The 19,002-nt window shown below is 63.8% G+C and overlaps 1 protein-coding gene across 5 annotated transcripts in view; it reads left to right on the top strand.

Annotated features, from left to right (window-relative positions):
• The window catches only part of PHF21B (PHD finger protein 21B), a 76,544-nt gene extending 57,900 nt beyond the window's left edge, over positions 1 to 18,644 (top strand). For 2 of the 5 annotated variants that reach the window (XM_079141696.1, XM_079141694.1), the window contains exons 4-13: positions 1,145 to 1,495; positions 3,099 to 3,239; positions 9,859 to 9,910; positions 10,215 to 10,291; positions 11,777 to 11,831; positions 12,951 to 12,973; positions 14,498 to 14,656; positions 14,995 to 15,070; positions 15,264 to 15,367; positions 16,736 to 17,095. In XM_079141696.1, coding sequence (XP_078997822.1) covers positions 1,145 to 1,495; positions 3,099 to 3,239; positions 9,859 to 9,910; positions 10,215 to 10,291; positions 11,777 to 11,831; positions 12,951 to 12,973; positions 14,498 to 14,656; positions 14,995 to 15,070; positions 15,264 to 15,367; positions 16,736 to 16,954 — 1,257 coding nt within the window. In that variant the 3' untranslated portion in view covers positions 16,955 to 17,095. Of the gene's footprint in view, positions 1 to 1,144; positions 1,496 to 3,098; positions 3,240 to 9,858; positions 9,911 to 10,214; positions 10,292 to 11,776; positions 11,832 to 12,950; positions 12,974 to 14,497; positions 14,657 to 14,994; positions 15,071 to 15,263; positions 15,368 to 16,735 lie in introns of all 5 variants that reach the window. The other 3 variants (XM_079141695.1, XM_079141693.1, XM_079141697.1) reach the window with 2 other exon arrangements.
• The last annotated feature ends 358 nt before the right edge of the window (positions 18,645 to 19,002 follow it).

Genomic DNA, 19,002 nt, shown 5'->3' with positions numbered 1-19,002 from the left:
GGAGGTCGAGTTGGTCTTCCTGGCACCCAGAGGGGAGGCTCATGGGGGCCATGGGGGGCTTGGGACAGGCCCGGGGCTGCCCTGTAGGGCCTCTCGGCGCTGCAGAACTGCGCAAGGCCCCTCAGCGGGGGAGGCTGGACAGGGGCTCCGGGGACGGGCCTCTGGCAAGGCTGGTGGTGTTCTCTCAGGAAGGTTCACTCCATGCCCACCCTCCCTGTGGAAGTTGGCGTCCCACGGCCCCCCAGTCCTGGCTCACAGCACCACCTGCCCTGTTCCCCCAGCCAGGCCTGCCTCTCCGTCTGCCTCGGCTGCTCCCCGGGGAGCGGGAAGGATGCCCTCCTGCAGCATGGCTGTGGCGGGGCTCCGGGCACCATAGGCAGCCTGCCCCAGGCCCTTCTCTGCCTCTCCAAGGAGGCGATGCCAGTGTGGCCCTCCTGGGTGGACAGCGGCGGGATGGGGGCGGGATGGGGTCTGCTGCTGGGGGCTCACTACTCTAAGGCACAGGTAAGGGACTCGCCAGGGACATCCAGAGTGTCCTCTAGTGCCCCAGGTCCTGCAGGGGCTGCAGCTGGCTGGCGAGAACCTGCCTGCAGCCCTTCCCTGAGCCACGTGCAGCCTCCTGCTGCTCACTGTCGTCCCTCCTGTCCTGACTCCTCGGAGGGTGACCGAGGGGCCAGGCTGCTGCTCGGCTCAGTGGTCACAGGAACACGGCAGTCACCCTGGCTGAGGGGCAGAACTGGGCAGGGCACTGCTGCAGGCCCTCCCGCCCCTGCTCCTCGGACCCCAGAGGGGACTCATGTGTGGGGCTACACTGCACACGCCTCTCCCACTGGCCCGCCCAGTGCTGATGCCCTCTGTCCCTCAGTGTTTTCTCTAGTTGGACTGGAAGGAGCCTGCTGGGCCCAGAGAGGCCTCCACAGTGGTCACTGCATGCCCAGGCAAGGCAGGCAGTGGCCAGAGAGCACCTGGTACCGCAGGGCTGGGGTCTCGTCTCCTGGGAGACCCCGGGCAGGTCTGGGCGGTTCCCACGGCCTCCACTCACCTCTGACGTGGGAAGTCCCTAAGCCAGGGCTGCAGGCTGCTGCTGAGCCTTCATCACTGCTGTGTCCATCTGTCTGACCACGTACCTGTCCCTCTCTCCCAGGTTAGGCCAAAGACTCTGATTCCAGACAGCCTCCCCATCACCCCGGGCAGGGACCGGCCACCCAAGCAGCCCCCAGCATTCCAGAAGGCCACTGTGGTCAGCATCAAGAACCCCAGCCCAGCCCTCCCCACCGCCAACAACACTGTCAGCCATGTGCCAACGCCCGGCGGCCAGTCCCAGGCCCTCGCCGAGCCCACCGCCATCACCTCGCCCCTGAGCAGCGCTGGGGTGGCCTACGCCATCATCTCCACCTCCCCCAGCAATGCCGCCGCCATCGCCCCCAGCACCACCGTGCCCGTGGTCAGCGAGAGCCTCCAGGTGCAGCCCCTCCTCATCAGTGCCGACAGCAAGGTGAGCGCTACCCGCAGGCCACGGATCTGCCTGCTCGCACGAGGCCTGGGGACACTGGCCACACGCATGAGGCCTGGGCAGGAGTGCTGGCTGGTGGGCGGCCAGATGGCCAGTGGGTGAATGGATGGGTGTGGAGGTGTGAGTGGGCACGCAGGTGACGCGGGGACTGAGCGGCCGGTGCGTGGTGGCAGGAAGAAGCCCACCCGACAGGCAGTGAACCATCCAAGGACGCGCGGCTGCGTGACTCAGTACCAGTGCAGAGTGACGGTCCCCGGCCCATCACTGTGCTCACCAGAATAGCCAGTGAGAGCCGGAGACGCCTGTCCACGGGCACCGGCCCTGCTGTGGGTTCTGACGGGGAGCCTTGCACACCCAGTGCCTCTATGGGACGTCTGCGAGTTCCTGCCAAGGTTTGAAACAGCCTAAGATCCTTTCCGGTTCCTGCTCAGAGCTCTCCGGTGGCCACGCTCTTGGAGGCCTGGGCCTCTGGGCCTCTGGACCTCTGATCCCGTTGCCAGGCTGCGCTTCTGCCTGGGCCGATGCCCTTGGCGTCCCCTGCCTGCAAGGTGGTGCTGTGCAGTGGGCCCGCATTGATTTCTGAGCACGTTCTGCTTCCAGGGCCTCTCCCGACGGGAGGGACTCTCAGAGCCTGGAGTCCTGGTTGCGGTGGCCGGATGGCCAGTGTCCCCAGGATGGGCCCAGTGCACACGGGTGCTTGGTGGACGTTGTCGATGCCATTCTGTGAGGCTGCAGCTGGGCTAGCATCAGCGCTGGGTCTAAGCACCTGCTCATTTAATGGGCACCAGCAGGAGCCTTGCTGTGAGTGCCGAGTGCTCTGATCTTTGAGCCGGAAGGTCGTCCTGTGTCCGCCGTGGCTGGCTTGCAGAACAAAGAGCCCTGAGCCCGCAGGGAAACGGAATACATTCCTCTTCCTGCACAGGAGCCTCAGATTCCTAAGCATCACCTGTTCTCGGGGAAATAAAAGCAAAAGCAATTTAAGTGATTTCCTGGCTTGCGCCGGGCCGGCCGGCTGCTCCAGGTGGATTCCTCTTCCCTGCCCGCGATCGTGGAGGTTACAGTGCTTCCCATCCCTGTCCAAAGCGAATACGCCCAACAGCCGCCAGGCGGGAGGCAGCGCGCTGCCTAGGCTGGCCCACCTGGTGCCCAGGCAGTGATGACCCCATACCCCTCTCCCAGCCCCAGGGGCTTGGCCAGGTCTCTCAGGGCAGAGCCAGGTCCTTGTTCCCACCTGCCTCCCTCTGAGGAGGGGCCCAGGGAGCCGTGGCCAGCAGTGCAGCCAACTGCACAGGAGGCCTCCCCGCCCTCTGCCTCCTCTGCGGGTCTCCAGGGTCTTGGGAGGGAGCACGTCCGAGCCCGCTTGGCCTCAGGTCATGACCGTGAGCTAGGGTGGAGGCCACTAGGAGTGGTCGAGCAGGACTTGGACCTGGAGCCTCCTGCTGTCGAGACCTGGGCGCTCCTCGGCAGCGCCCTTGCTTCTGGGCGGAGGCTGGTCCCCTGCTCCTCGGTGACTTGCTGCTCAGGCTGCCCTGGGCCCTCCTCCGCTCTCAGGTCCCTCAGCTCTCACCCTGCCCACGTCTTGTAGGTCATTATCATTCAGCCTCAAGTACAGACGCAGCCCGAGAGCTCAGCGGAGCCACGGCCGCCCTCAGAGGAGCCATCTCAGGGAGCTCAGGCCACCAGGAAGAAGAAGGAGGACCAGCCCCCAAGCCAGGAGAGCCCCGAGGTAGGACCGCCCTGCAGGGGCCCAGCCACAGTGGGACGGCATCCCTTGGGGATGGTCCCTACCTGCCCCGATGCAGCCCTCCACGGTGGGGTCGGGGGTTGCCACCCAGCGGGCACCCTGGTCTCAGCCGCCCGTCCTGGGCTGCGCTGGTGTGTGGTGGTGCCGGGCTGTGGTCGGCATGGGTTCTGCTTGGTCCCAGCACCGCCAGCACCCCCCCAGGACTGCAGGCAGATCACGTGTGTCCTCCATCTGTCAGGGGGAGCATTAAGGCCCCTTCCCCAGGGGGCTGGAGGATTCTGAGTTGCCCGACAAGCCCCCAGATCAGGGGAGTTGCCTGCTGTCCCCAGAGCCCCACTGTGGCCCTGCTGTCCTTGGGACCTTCAGCCCAGGAGGGGCAGCTGCTCTGGGCAGTATGTGGCCCTAGCTCAGCCCCTGCCTGTTCTCTGACCATGGCTGGGCTGAGGGTCTGGGGTCTTAGGACGCATCAGAACCTAATCCTGGAAGACCTGCCTGCAGGCTGCCAAGGGGCGACGTTATTCCTCAGGTAATGGGGAGCCATGGAGAGTCTTTGAGCAGGGGAGGTGATTTGACATGCACAGAGAGCCCACCAGGTTGACTGCTCAGTGCGGCCACAGCGGGAACCAGCTCTCCTGCGTCCCCAGCCCTGGTGGTAGCAAGCGAGATGGTCAGCTCCTGCCCGGGAAGCATCTGAGGCCCTCCTGGGTGCGTGGCGAGGCCCTGGCTGCCTTGCCGCCTGGGCTCCCCAGGCTCTGGGGCTCCCGCAATGATTGGGGGGGCTCTCCGGGCAGGTCCTCTGGTTCTTAAGCGCCGGCCATGGAGCTTTTCCGTGATGGGGACTGCACCTGCCACCGCGGGGCGTGAAGGGCGCGAGCTCCCCAGGAGGCTTGCGAAGGTCAGAGGGCCACGGAGCGTGGTGCCTCGTGGATCCACCGGGCGTGGGGCCCGACCGCGAAGCGCCTGCCTGAGGAGCACTTGAAACTGAGCAGCAGCCCCGAGCCCCCGTGAGCCGGGTGGGGCCGGGCTTTGCAAAGAAGCAGGTGTTGCTGCTGGTGAAGCTGCCCAGGCATGGCTGGCCCTGCTCACCTGCCAGGGTCGCCAGAGCAGCGGCAGGGCCCAGGAAAAGCAGCAGAAGGGACCTGGGGGCCCCCGGGCGCCAAAATGGTGCCTGGATTCGTCAGAGACGCGTCAGGAACCCTCAACCCGGAGCAGCCTTAGGGAGCAGGCGGCCGCAGAGGAGCGATCACCCCGCAGATCCTGGGCCACGGGGAGCTGCCATCCTCACAGGGAGCCGCCTGAGGCCAGATGGGGCATGGGCCAATGGAGGGACCATCCGAGCTGGACGCCCCACCCAGGCAGGCCCCCCCAGGAGGTGGTCGCCTGCTGTGCAGCCTTGGAGAGGCCCTCTCTGTCTTTGGTCATGCTGAGTGGGGCTAGGGCGGGGCCGCGGCTCAGCTGCTCGGGACAGTCGCCCAGAGGCAGACTGCTGCCTGCTTCCTCCTGCCCTGAGCTTCCCAGTCCTTCCTCTGAGGATCACGGAGTGGAGTCCCCATTACGTGCCTTCTCAGGGACCCGCAGCCTGGACTCACCCCTGCCCCACGGCACTCGTAAGCCCTTCTGGAATCAGCAACCTGGGACCCCATTACTGGCCCTGAAGCCGCCTTTGCCGTGGCCACCAGGGAGCTCACAGCCCTGTCTGTGACCGCCTCTGGTAGTGGCATGTTTGACCCCCGTCCTCTCCCGGTCACAGCTGGGAAGCTCCTGGCCACGTAGCGTCACTCCCCCCTGCCCGGGACAGGCAGGCCGCATTCATATGCACAGTCCTTTAAACCCACAGCCACCGTGGAGGGGCTCCTCGTGTCTGTGACACGCTGTGGTCTGTCACTTGCGTTCATAGACACAGTGTCACCTGAGCTCAGGGACACGGAGTGACGGTGCCCAGGTCTCTGCCCGTTCCTGGCTGGCCGTGTGTCCCCTTGTCTCTGTCTTCACTTGCTCGGAACTCCGTGGGGCGAGAGTGCCAGGGTCATTTTGCAGAGGAGGGAGCAAGCTGGGGGCAGCGTGGGTGCAGCTCAGCTGGCCGTTCAGACCCGGGCTCCTGGACCCTGGCTCCCAGCGGTCCTGCCTGTCCCACGGGCAGCACTGCGGCCTTCCCTGCAGAGGAGCAGCCGGCGCTCTGTCCTGGTCCCCTGAAGGGGCTCAGGTGCAGTGGGCCGTGGCAGGAAGGGAAGGTGGGCGCGGCCCTGCCCACCTCTTGGAGGCCCCGGGGCGGTTAGCAGGGCCCGAGTGCATCGCCAGCCGCCGAGGAGGGGCCTCTGGCTGCCCTGGAGCTGCTGTGGCCCCTTCCCCACCCCATCACGCGGCTGCATCTGCATCCGCATCCGGGAGGCTCAGCTCTTGGTTTCGTTCAACCAAGATAAGGGGAGGGGCTGAGGCGACCAGGGGAGCAAAGCTGCAGTAGAACTGCAGGGAGGAGAAGCCGACCCGGCCTCACAGAGGCTCCGTGATGCTTTTCGTTTCCTTTTGGCTTTTTTGTTTCTGGTACCAGGGATTGAGCCCAGGGTGCTCACCCACCCAGCCTCGTCCTCGGCCGGTACCAGGGATTGAGCCCAGGGTGCTCACCCACCCAGCCTGGTCCTCGGCCGGTACCAGGGATTGAGCCCAGGGTGCTCACCCACCCAGCCTGGTCCTCGGCCGGTACCAGGGATTGAGCCCAGGGTGCTCACCCACCCAGCCTCGTCCTCGGCCGGTACCAGGGATTGAGCCCAGGGTGCTCACCCACCCAGCCTGGTCCTCGGCCGGTACCAGGGATTGAGCCCAGGGTGCTCACCCACCCAGCCTGGTCCTCGGCCGGTACCAGGGATTGAGCCCAGGGTGCTCACCCACCCCGCCTGGTCCTCGGCCGGTACCAGGGATTGAGCCCAGGGTGCTCACCCACCCAGCCTGGTCCTCGGCCGGTACCAGGGATTGAGCCCAGGGTGCTCACCCACCCAGCCTGGTCCTCGGCCGGTACCAGGGATTGAGCCCAGGGTGCTCACCCACCCAGCCTGGTCCTCGGCCGGTACCAGGGATTGAGCCCAGGGTGCTCACCCACCCAGCCTGGTCCTCGGCTGGTACCAGGGATTGAGCCCAGGGTGCTCACCCACCCAGCCTGGTCCTCAGCTGGTACCAGGGATTGAGCCCAGGGTGCTCACCCACCCAGCCTGGTCCTCAACACTTTTTTTCTCCCTTAGGTTTTTTTTTTTTTTTACATTTTATTTACTTCTATGTGGTGCTGAGGATGGAACCCAGTGCCTCACACATGCCAGGCAAGTGCTCCACCACTGAGCCCCAGCCCAGCCCTCCACACTCTTTATATGTTTTATTTTGAGACAGGGCCTCACTAAGTTGCTTAGGGCCTTGCCGAGGCTAGCCTCAAACTTGTGAGCCTCCTGCCCCAGCCTCCCGAGTTGCTGGCGTGTGTTGCACTGCACCTGGCTGTGGGACCACACTGGCTGCCCAGGGAATCTAGACCCTGCCCTGAGCGGTGGCCATGGAGCCCAGAGGGATCTTACAGATATAAGCCAGGCGGCACCGAGCTGCACCTGAGCCAGAGCTGACCACTGAGCTGCCTGACCCTGGTCCCTGTAAGGACCCAAGCGCCTCAGTGGCCTCAGTCACATGAACACACCCCTCCAGACCTGACCTACAGTCTGCCTCTCGTGATGTGCTGATAACCTCATCTACAAAATGTAATTCTAGAAAATTTTACTGGAGTAGAAGACTACTCTGCAGCTTGAAAGGAAGCCCAAGTACGGGGGTTGGTCTGCGTGTGGCCCGGGGGGCTGAGGTGAGCAGGGCACACCTGGAAAGCCCTGGCTTTCGACGGAGGAGGAAACATGCTGTAGGTCTCCAGGTGGAGAAGGGCCCAGTTGCTTCGCGGGGGAAGCCGCGAGGCTGGCTCTGACTTTCCGTGACGGAGGCCAGCTCAAGAATGCAGCCCGGCACCTTCCACCGGAGGTGGGGGCAAGAGGCAAGCGCCAGCGTTCCACCCGCCAACTGTCCTCCACCGTTAGGGCCACAGAAAAGGTAATCAGTGCACCCGGAGCTTGGGGCACGTTGCTTCCCTGAGCCTCCGGTGGGAAGCTGCGCAGGTCCACCCCAGGCACCTGGAGACACCAGGAACCTTGGCACCTTGGCACCAGGCCAGAGGTGTCCAGCTAGAGAGGAGAGCCGTGCAGGGCCCGGAGCCAGAACAGCAGCGGGGGCGACACTCACCCAGGTGAAACAGGAGACCGGGAAGGAAGGCGGGGGAGCAGCGCCGGGTCTCCATCGCAGCCGGGCGCTGGGGGGTCGGGGGTCACTTTGGGTGGGGTGCAGGGGGCTGTTTCTGCAGCACAGAAGAGCTGCTGTTTGAGATGCAGGGGCAGAAGCCAAGAGATGTCCAGAAAGCCCTGCAGGCGGGAATACCACCTGCTGGGGGCAGGCGTTGCGTACACCTTCGCCTGCCCTCCCGGAACAGCAGCGTTAGGACAGCAACAAAGGACGAAGTGCCCAGGAGGAAGCGTAAGCAAAATATCCAAGGCTCAAAACCCCTGAAGCTCCAAAAAGAAAGAACAGAGGTGCACACGGCGCTGGGTAGGGCACTGGGTAACGAGAACTTATCACTCAGTTACTTGTCATCTCAGCGTCATCTGGTAAATACACCAGCCGCCTCCCTCCTCAGAACCGCCAGAGATGGCGTCTCAATTTTTCATGAAAGAGTAAGCAAGATCGGCACGCGCCAGTTAAGAAGAAGAGGCAAGGAAGCCCTGAACACGGAAGGGACTCGAGTGCCCCGCAACTGAAAGACCCTGTGCAGCCCGGTTACCAAGAGCACAGCAGCGGCCCACAGAGACGCGGAGGCTGGGGACGAAGTCAGCCCAGAAACAGGCACACCTGGCATTTAGTATCTGGTCGAGAGGCTCCTTAAGTCAGAAGAGCGGAGAGGCAGAGTCCAGGAGGTAGGATGGGAAGAAGTGGGTAGCCGTCGGGGACATGGACAATCCATATGTGAGGCCTCCGGGGCCGCGTGAGCTCCAGAGGCACCCAGGTTGTCACCGTGAACCATGGGCACCGAGGTGGTCAAGGTGCGGCGACCACCCAGGGATCCCAAAGAGGGAGGCCAAAGAGGAGGGCAGGTTCAAGTCTAGCCTTAGCAACTCGGCAAGAGAGACCCTGTCTCAAGATTTAGAACCAAAATTTGCTTTATGACCCCTGAGTCCCTACCGAGATCCAAACACTGCAAAAGACAGTGAACTCCACTGCATATGAATTTTTATAAATTAACACATCACAACAAAAGCAGTGCGGGAGCCCCCTCCTTACGGGGGGCTGTGCAGAGGGCCCTGGCATGGGGAGAGGCAGGGGCCGCGGGACATCCGTGGAGCCCTCAGCCAGCGGTCAGGGTGGGCAGTGGCTTTCCCTCGTGATGTTCCCCTGACCCCATCACCCCACTCACCCCACGACCAGTCCCCACAGGGGGACTTTCCACAAGATGCCTGACCGCTCCTTAGATCCTCCCAGGTCATCAGAAACGAGGAAAGTCTGAGAAACTGTCACAGCCCAGAGGAGGGAGATGCAATGACCCATTGTCCTCTGGGGTCCCGGCTGGGGTGTGGCTTGGTGGCAGAGCGCTGGCCCAGGCTCCGTCCCCAGCACCTTGCAGAAAACCAGAGTGGAAGCAGGTGGCCCGTGAGCTGAGGGCCTCAGTTAATAAGCAGCACCACCGAGACTGGCCGGCCACGTGCTGCGCCAGCCGTGGGCAGGCGTGGGAGGCGGGTACTCTGGTTCCTCTAGTAGCCGCGTGTCCATCTGAAGAACCCGACACTGACCAATAAGCCAGCCCCAAAGTCAAGTCAAAGGGTGAAAGTGGGACATGGGGAAAGTACAAGTGTGAGTCACGTGATGACAAGGAGACCTGCACCTGTCAAGTCGGCAAGCATGCGCTGAGCGCCTGCTCTGTGCCAGGCACTGCTGGGTGCAGGGCGGTCCCACGGCCGGGCAGCTGCGAGGGCCTGCTTGCCCTGAGGCCTTGAGCACTGGCTCCCTCTCCTCACCACGGACCCAGTCCTGCCCACACAGCAGGGGACAGGAAGGCTGCAGTGGGGCCGGGGTCTTGGCCCCTGCCCACCACCACAGAAGCACAGTGGGACAGCGGGCCAAACTCAGCGTGCTGCTCCTCCGAAGTCCCCTCAAGACGGTCAGCAGGCCAGACAGCCCCGTCCTGTAGAGATGTGCAGATGAGCAATGAGAGCATCTGCACGTGTGCAGAAGACAGAGGGGACGCGGGGGCGCAGGGGACGCAGGGTGATCGATACGCAGGGTACGCGAACTGCCATGGAGCCGGGGTGGGGGGGGTGCTCGTCTGGCAGTGGCTGTCCGCGCCCGTCGGCATCGTGGGCCTTTGGGTGGACTTGAGCCTGGTGTTCAGGGCTCCCTCTGCTGCCCCCAAGAAGCCCCTCTAAGTCCATCTGTGGTGGTCTCCGGGAGGAGCTTCCCTGGCCGCGTAGACCGGGTGCTCGGGTCCTTGGCTGGAGGCGGAAGGCCAGGTTGACGCCGCCCGTGGCTTTCCTTCCCACAGAAAATCGCCTTCATGGTCGCGCTCGGCCTGGTGACCACGGAGCACCTAGAAGGTAGGGGCAGCGGGCGGGGGGTGGGCGTCCTGGGGAGCAGCTGTCCGGGGTGCACCTCCCTCTGGGGGTCCACCCCAAGGTGGGCGTCTGTCACCAGAGACAAGCCAGGAGAGATGCGCTAGGTCCCCGTGTCCCAAGGCTGTGGGGACCTGTGTGGCACTTCTTATTCCTGTGTGGACCACTGTGGGGCCTGGTGCTGGGTGGACAGAGTCGCAGAGCAGGAGGGGACAGCGTGCCCAGGGTTTGGTGGGGAGGCGTGTGAGTCCCCCAGGCGCAGAGGACCCAGTGGCCACTGTGTCTCCAGAAATCCAGAGCAAGAGGCAGGAGCGGAAGAGGAGGAGCACGGCCAACCCCGCCTACAGCGGCCTCCTGGAGACTGAGGTGAGGCCGCCTCAGGCCACCTTCCCACTGCCCCTCACCTGTGCTCCCAGGGGACACAGGGTGGCCATGCCCACACCCTCCAACTCCTGGCCAAGTCGTCTAAGGGAAAGACGCAGGAGGCCCCAGTCAGTCCCCACCTGCCCACTCCTGGCCCCACCAGGCGAACAGGACGTTGAAGCCTAACTTCCAGGCAAGAAATGCCCGCCTCTTCCAAATCCATCCCAAACTCAGCACGGTCTGGATGTCCACAGCGGCTGGACAAGGTGGAACAGAGAGACCTGGCAGGCCAGAGGTCCCCAGAGCACTCAACCTGCCCATGGCACGTGCCCAGGGAGAAGCTGAATCCAGAATGAGTTCCGCTCTCCCGTCTGAACTGAAGTCCAGAATTCTCAGGTTCAGATCTACATGTGGTCTCTCCAAAGGCCAGCTGTGCAGAGTCCAGGCTTGGGGCTGGTGTACTGAGGGACCTGAGGCGTGTGGCACATGGAAGGAGAAAAGAAAAGCCCCGCAGCTCTCCAGGCAGTGGGTCACTCTGGCCAGAGGTCCTGAGTGTGTGGACGTGACCTGCAGGGAGGGCTCTCCATGGGGAGGGTCAGTTCTGGCCCTGCTGCTCCCACACCTTCCCTCTGCTTCTGTTCCCAGGACGTGCCCATGCGTGCAGCTTCCACCCATTTACTTCCTCCTGGGTCTCCTGGGCCAGCCCTGTCCCCAGACATGGGTCTTTCTTTAGAATGCCATTGTTGCTGACCTCTGCCAGTTCTGCGTGATCTGGGCCCCATTCCCTTCGATTCGCTGGTTAACGCAGCCACCCTGTGCCCTGGGGGCAGAGCCTGGCCCTGGGCTCCCAAGTCTGGCCAGTGCCCGAGCAACCTGTTAGCCAGTCAGCAGGCTCGAAGCCCCTTGGCCTTGGACTAGGATGCAGCCCCAGGACAGCCTGGCCATGTGGAGAGAGGCAGACTCAGCCACTCACTCAGTTCTAGAACTGTCTTCCTGCCATAGCCAAAACCACTCGGGACCACGGAGGTCTGGGCCTGCATGGCCTCTGGGGCTGCTAAAGCCAGGACTCGGGCCACCCTTCTGGACGGGCAGCCATCCCCACAGCTGTGAGGCCTTGGGCCACGCACCAGGAAGGGGCATTTCAGGGGGCTAGTCGATGCCCCCCTTCCCTGCCCGACCCCAGAGTTGGCTGAGGGATACCCTGGGGGACAGATGGGGAGCCCCTCCCTGGGACTCCACCATGTCCTTCCTGAGTTAGACGCACCTGGCAGCAGAGGTGCCCGGCCCCACAGAGCAGAGCCTGGTGAAGTCCCCTCTCCGCTGACTGCCATCAGCTCCCATCCTGGCCAGTCTCTGCCTCTGGCATGGGGTGTCCACCAGTATCTGGGCCTCTGGTGGAAAACTGGGCCTGGAGTGTCCTGTGGTGGGCAGCGGGCCCAGGAGGGCTCCAGACGAGGGGGTTGTTGGATTTGTTTTCTGTCCCTGCAGAGGAAGCGACTGGCCTCCAGCTATCTCAACAACCCACTGTTCCTCGCAGCACGCGGTGAGTGGCAGCCGGGGGCCGCGGCCTCTGCGGGACCTGGGGCTGGACCAGGCAGTGTCCGCCCTCCTCCTGTGGCCTTGACCTGTGGACCAGTGGGTGGCAGAGTGGCTGAGGTCGCCCCTGGTGGATGGGGCGGGCACACCTCACAGCTGAAGGCCCCAGGCTGTGGCCGCTGTCCTCCGGCTCCTGGGAAAGAAGGAAGCTCAGGAGTGGGCTCCACCTGACAGGAGCAGAGACCGAGGCTGGGACAGGCAGCAGCCGGAGTCGTGCAGGTCTCTGCCCGCCATCAGGTGCCCTGAGCAGAGAACCAGGGCACCCGGTGCCGCCCCACCCGGCACTGCCATCTACAGCCTGTGCACAAGCCAGTGCCACGCTGTGTCCACGTGGCCAGCTTAGGGACTCCTGCCGCAGACAAAGCCGATGACCCAGGCTGGGCGGGGTGCTCAGCCCACAGCTTTCCCACCTGGCAGCGAGAGCCCAGGCTGGCGTAGGAGACCTGGTCCCCTGCCCAGCTCTGCCTCGGGCTCGCCTGGCTTTGATGGCCCAACCTGAGCCTCACTCCCAGTGTCCAGTGGACCCTGGCGTCCTCAGCCACCTCGCCCACAGCACGAGCCCGGAGAGCCACAACCCACGAGCCTGCCAGCAGTTAGAAAACAGACTGGTCCTAAGAGCAGGAAGTGTCTGCCTGTGCCTGGGATTGTGTATGCTTTGAGCCCATCTGGTCACCTCCCTGGGCCTTGGTTTTCTTATCTATAAAATGGGCCCCTAACTCCCTGCTCCTCCAAGAGCACAGACAGGCTGTTCATTCCACGGCAACATTTGCAGAAAGGAAAACCTTTTTTATGTTCATTAAAGTGCAAATGGACCCCGCCTATTGGAATGGGAAACTGTCAATAAAGAACTAAGACCCCCATCCCACCCCCGCCCGGCTGCTCACTGCCACCACATCCCTCTGTGGCCATGGCAGGTCCTGGCTTGACCAGGGCAGAGACCCTTCCTCCTCATGCCCCAGGGGAGGACACCGGCAAGAGCCCTGCCGCTCCCTGCCTCAGAGATCCCAGCCCCGACTGCTCCTCCAGTACCCACTAACCTGTTCTCCGCCCTTCCTCCCTGTGCCAGCCAATGAGGAGCCCTGCTGGAAGGTACGTGCCCACACATTCACACCTGGGGGTGGGCGTGTTCCGGACCCTCCAGGGGCAGCACTCCTGGGAAGGGGGCAGCCCTGGAGTGGAGCAGAGGCCCCACCTCTGCCCTCAGTGGCCAGGATCCTGCACAGCACCCAGCCCGCGTTCCTCCTGCCAGGTGAACCTGGGCATTGACACAGCGCTGGGTGGCCAGACTCAAACAGGAACTCTCCCTGCCTGGTCCTGAGAGTGCAGGGACCCTGGGAGCCACACAGGCCCCAGGAAGAGCCAGGCTGGGTGCCAGCTGGCCTCTGCCGTGGCTCCGCCTGCCTTGCCGTGTGGCCCTGGACAGAGTCTTTCCGAGGGCTTTGGAATCCCCAGGGTCTCACCTTCCGTGCCCACACCTCTGGTCCTGAGACCACCCCTGACACACACACCATGTCCCTGCTTCCCAGGACGTTGGCCGGCCGGGGACTCTGTACACAACACGTGGCCTAATTCCAGATGAGCCCCCTGGCCCCTCCACGCTGTGCTGGACCGGCAACGAGGAGCGCCCGCGGGCTGGTTCCAGCTGGTTCTGACTGGAGGGCGGTGGTTTCCATGGTGGCCCTGCGACAGAGCACACGGGTACCTGTGGGTCTGGCAGTGTGTCTGGACACTTGGTGCCCAGCCCAGGCAGACACAGGACAAGAGGCCTCTGAGCTGGAGCCCAGCCCGAGAAGCCCTGGCCTGGAAGGGCCTTGGCTTTGAGGCAGGAGGGGGATGCTGTCCCAGCTCTGCCTCCAGTTCACTGCGGGACTCCAGGCAGGTGTCTCGCTCCCTCTGGGCATAGAGGGGACCTTGTCTGAGGGTACCAGACCCTTAGACCTCTCTGGTATCCAGGGCCCTGGTAGCGTGGGCTGGCCCAGCCCAGCGTCCTAAGGCTGGAAGCTCCATTGTTGCGGGACTCTGGGGGAAGGGCCCTGTGTGTGGCAGGCGTCAGATTTTGCAGGTGGCGGGAGCTGGGTTGCGAAGCCCCTGCCACCGCTGCAGTCAGAGCCTCCGTGCGGTAGCCGGCCAGCGGGGAAGGGGCTCCTGTTTCTGCGGGGCGGGACAGCCACTGTGGGAAGGTCGTCTGAAGTGGCCTCTTCTCCTACCATGGGTCTGGCACTGGCAGAGCCATTGTGTGCTGTCCTGCTCAGGCCTCCAGGGACCGTGGGGCAGCAGTGTCCCCCACACAGATGTGGAAATGTGTGTGACTCCCCCAGTGTCTGTGTCCCCGACTGGAGGGTCGCGCTGCTGCGAGGGCTTCAGCTGCAGCCACCCCAGGCCCCTCCCAGGAAAGGGGACCCTTCTGGTGCCACACCTGGAAGAAGTCACTGCTGGAGCCAGGAGGCACCGCTCCAGAACCCCTGCCCTTGGTCAGCTTGGTGCAGTGGGTGCCCTGATCCTTCCCATCAGGCTGCTGCGCCTCCTGCTGGGGTCCAGGGGTGTCCCTGCACAGTCACCTGCAGGGGCCTGTCCCTGCTCCCCCTGAGCCGCCTTGTGCTCCTTCTCTTTCAGAGCGAGGTCACCCAGGATGAGCACTGCGCCATCTGCAAGCGAGGGGCCAGCCTGCAGCCCTGCGGCACCTGCCCGGGGGCCTACCACCTCAGCTGCCTGGACCCACCCCTCAAGACGGCACCCAAGGGCGTGTGGGTGTGCCCCAGGTGCCAGCAGAAGGTACGGCGCACACCGTCCGCCGGTGCTCTGGGCACTGCTGTAGGCAGAGGCCGGGGGGCACAGGAGGGCCTGGGTGTCTTGCCTTCTGGAACCTGGCACAGCTGGCGTCGGGGACCTGTGGCCTTTGTCACAGGGTTTTGTCCTGTGAGTTAATTGTGGGGTGTTTCACAGAGAGACCCAGAAGGCCCTGGCCCCGTGCAGCTTCTCCCCCTGCAATTTGTCTGAACCAGGCCAGTGTGGTCACTGTCCCCTGGGCACCGCTGGGGAGCTCGGGGCCCACCCCCCGAGCCACACAGCTGGGGCTGGTCCGCCTCCTCATCTCTGCGTCTGCTCTCCAGGCCTTAAAGAAAGACGAGGGCGTGCCCTGGACTGGGATGCTGGCCATCGTGCACTCCTGCGTCACCCACAAGACAGGTAGGGTGGCCGGGGGAAGGGCGCTGGGCTCCCCGGGAGCCCCGAGCAGCCGGTGGGGCCAGAGCTCTGAGGAGGGAGCCCTGGGGCTGGTCCTGGCAGAGCACCTGCAGTCCCTGGTCCGCCAGAGGAGGGCTGGGCTCGGGCTCCGCCTCCCGCCTGGCGCTGGCCCAGCGGCTGCCGCCCTCTCCCCTAGTGAAAGAAGAGGAGAAGCAGAAGCTGCTGCAGCGGGGCAGCGAGCTGCAGAGCGAGCGCCAGCAGCTGGAGGAGCGGGACCGGCAGCTGGCGTGCGCCGTGCAGGTGCGTGTGGGCGGGCGCTGCTGCCCTGGAGCCCCGAGTAGAGCTGGACCCTCGCCGCCCACTTGTGAGCCCAGGAGGAAGAGACCCATCAGCCCACCAGCCTGGGGGTGTGGACGCAGCTCTGGACGTGCTCGACGAACAGTGGTCGAGCGGCTGAGGACACCCTGGCTCTGCCCTTCTCAGCTCTCTGCTCTTGCCCTGGCCCCACCCTGCCCTGACCTCATTGTCCCTCCGTGTAAACATCTCCTCTGTGGCGTGTGATGGACAAGGTGACGAGACGGTGGTGGTGATGAGCAAGCCTGGTGTGATTGTTGGTGGTCCTGGTGGTGGTGGTGATGGTGGTAGGGATGGTGAGCACGGTGGTAACAATGGTGACGGTCATAGTTGTGATGGTGGTGATGTGGTGGTGGGTAGTGATAATGGTATGATGGTGATGGTACAGTATTGGTATTATGGTGATGCTGGTGGTGGTGATGGTAGTGGTGATGGTGGTGGTCATGGTGATGGTGATGGTGGTGCTTGTGCTGGTGCTGGTGGTGATAGTGGAGGTGGTGGTGGTAGCAGTGGAGATGCTGATGGTGATGGTGGTGATGCTGGTGGTATTGGTGGCGATGGTGATTGTGGTGGTGGTGTTGATGGTGGTGCTGGTGGTGGTGCTGGTGATAGTGGAGGTAGTGGTGGCGCTGGTGCTGGTGCTAGTAGTGGTAGTGGAGGTTGTAGTGGTGGCAGTGGAGATGCTGGTGGTGGTGCTGGTGCTGGTGATGCTGGTGGTGGTGCTGGTGGTGGAGGTGGTGGTAATAGTGGAGGTGGTAGTGGTGGCAGCGGAGATGCTGGTGGTGGTGCTGGTGCTGGTGATGCTGGTGGTGGTGCTGGTGGTGGAGGTGCTGGTGATAGTGGAGGTGGTAGTGGTGGCAGTGGAGATGCTGGTGGTGGTGGTGGTGTTGGTGCTGGTGATAATGGAGGTGCTGGTGGTAACAGCAGTGCCTGGCCCTAGAGAAGTCCCTTCAATGCAGACTCTCTGCTCCTCTCAGTGGCTCCGTTGTTCCTGGAAACGGGATGTCATTACTTACGCTAGCAGCCTGACCCAGAGCAGATGGACGTCCTGTAGGCCTCGCTCCCGCTGCGTTGCCATGGTACAAGAGAAGGCTAGTGAGGCCAGGAGGCTGGCAGGCTGGAAGGCCCCGTGCTGTGGGTCTGGCTGGGTCTTACCTCCTGTCCCCACTGCCTGGCTGGCTCTTGTGGGGCCCTCTGCCTCTGTTCCAGGACTGTGCAGTGGGAGGAGGGGCTTTGGGAGGGTGGCAGGGCAGTTGCCACAGGACACCTGTGGAGTAGTTCTGAGACCCTCTTTCTGATCCCCTCCCCTGACAGAAGTGCTTGGAGCTCAAGACCAGCCTGCTGGCCCGCCAGAGGGGCACCCAGTCATCACTGGACCGCCTGCGGGCCCTCCTGAGACTGATACGGGGCGAGCAGATGCTCCAGGTCGCCGTGACAGCCACCAGCCCTGCCCAGCTGCTGGCTGGGCCCTGGACCAAGACCCCAGCAGCCACCATGCGCTCTGCCCTCCAGCACCCCCAGGGCCACAACTGACCCCAGGAACCTGTCTTCATGCCCATGGAAAGTCATTGGGACCCTGCTCACATGACCTGGGGGTTCTGTCGGCCTTAATTCATAAACACTATGAATTTCAGACGAAAATAAAACCAGACAGAAAGACCACGGAGAGAAGGGAGGAACCAGACCAGGCCGCCATCCCAGAGCCAGATGGGGTGGAGGCTGAGTCCCACCCTCCCCGGTCAGAGGGGATGCCTGGAGGTCAGGTGGGGGTGACAGGCTGGGGCACAGGCAGCCCCCATCCTCAGCCGTCCCCGGCTGAGGCTCAGCCCTCTCCATGACCTCACGCTGCCCCCAGGGAGAGGCTAGCCAGCCCTTGGCCACGGAGGGTGGCACCGGTCCTCGGGGAAGAAAGCCAGGACGCAGTTAGCTGAGTAGTAGGTAGTTGGGTTGAGCCCTCGGGCGAGACGTGGTAGCAGATCTAGGTAGTTCTCCGGCGCCAGCAGGGCATCAGCCGGCGCTCCCTGCGCCTCCCGGCGCGCAGCTGGGTGTCAGTGTTACTAGGTTCAGAGGTGCAGCTGTTTGACTTGAGAAGCTGCGGGGTGTGCTTCCCCAGGGGTGGGGCGCCCTCGCCAGGGCCGCCACCCGCAGCTCCGGCCGCACCCCCTCCGTTCCAGCCCACCTTCTGGACTCTTTTGCTACCGATGTATTTTTCTCATGGAGTTTTTTGGGCAAGATGGGACGGAGCCACGCAGGGGTGGCATTTGGCAGGTCTCGGGTTTGGATTGAAGCCTCTTTTCTCCTTTCAAAGAGCAGATAATGCCACTGTCCCTTCTTGCCAGTGCAGACACTATGCCAAAAAATAACCTTACGTTTTGGGTGGCGTTTCTGTGGTAGGGAACTTAACGTGCGGGGGCGCCAGCTCGCTTCGTTTCCTGCGTCTGGTAGTCTGTGCTTCCAGGTTCGAATGGGAACCCGCCCCGGGGAGGCTGGCCGGATCGGAGCCACCCAGAGGGCTGTTAGAGAACTGGGTGACCCTGTGGAGGAGCGAGGGGCAGTGCCCCTTGGAGACTGGAGAGGCCCGGCCTCCCGCGCCTCCTCACCAGCCGAGCCTAGAGGCCGGCATCTCAAGGGCTCCTGCGTCCCGTTGGGCCTTGCCAGCCCTGGCGCCCACCAGCTTCCCTGGCCTGAGGGACTCTGCACGGCAGGCCCAGGGTCCGGGAGCCACAGGGCTCTGCCCGGCAAGTCACCCGGTGCCGCTCGAGTGCAGGCTGGCCACAGACCCGCACCGCACACGCAGACAGGTGCAGAGCCAGGGCCGGCCCCGCCGCCCTCCTGCCACTCCACGACTCCGGGAGAAACTGTGCTGTACGATACAGATCTATTTTAATACTCAACGCTGGGTGAACAAGATTTTTATATTCTTTTATCGCTGAACAGTGAGCCGCGCGGCTCGCCATCGAGGCGGCTGCTCCGCCGTCCGCGCCCGCGGCCTGTGGTGTGAATGTGGCCAGGTTCTCTTCCCTTGGTTCGCTTTCTTGGTTGGATTGAGCTCAGTTTTTCAGAACCTGATGGGAGGACGTGAGAGGCTGGACCGGGAGGGTAGCTGCCGCCGTGTCTTGAGACGTAGATTTGGACCAGGGAGCCCCGGCCAGGGGGTAGTGAGGGTAGAGAGCAGTGTGTGTCTTCATATGCCTGTAGTTTCCCTCGAGCAGTGCATTAAACTCGATGATTTCAAGCCCTGTGGTCCTGGTGTCCTTGCCTGGCACTGCCAGGCGGCCTTGGCAAAGCCAGGCACTGGGGTCCTGCACTGGGGTCTCCCATATCCCCTGGGAGAGGGTGGTGGGAGAGGGCTCTGGTGTCCCCACCCCAGCCCCCTGGACAGCAGGGGCACCTGTCAGGCCAGGGCCTGTGGGGAAAGCTCGGGCCAGTCGCTGTGGAGCCCAGGGGCTGCTCCCTGCCCGCTGCTGCTGCCCAGCTCCTCCCCATCACTCGGGCTCCCCGCTGCAGCACACCCAGGCCCCCTCCACAGGCCTGGGACCTGGTAACACCCCCTGGTCCAAGCTCCAGGCCCTGGGCAGAGC

The sequence above is a fragment of the Sciurus vulgaris genome (genome assembly GCF_902686455.1).
Source record: "Sciurus vulgaris genome assembly, chromosome: 5".
Classification (NCBI taxonomy): Eukaryota; Metazoa; Chordata; class Mammalia; order Rodentia; family Sciuridae; genus Sciurus; species Sciurus vulgaris.
This window is presented reverse-complemented; position numbering and strand designations above follow the sequence as displayed.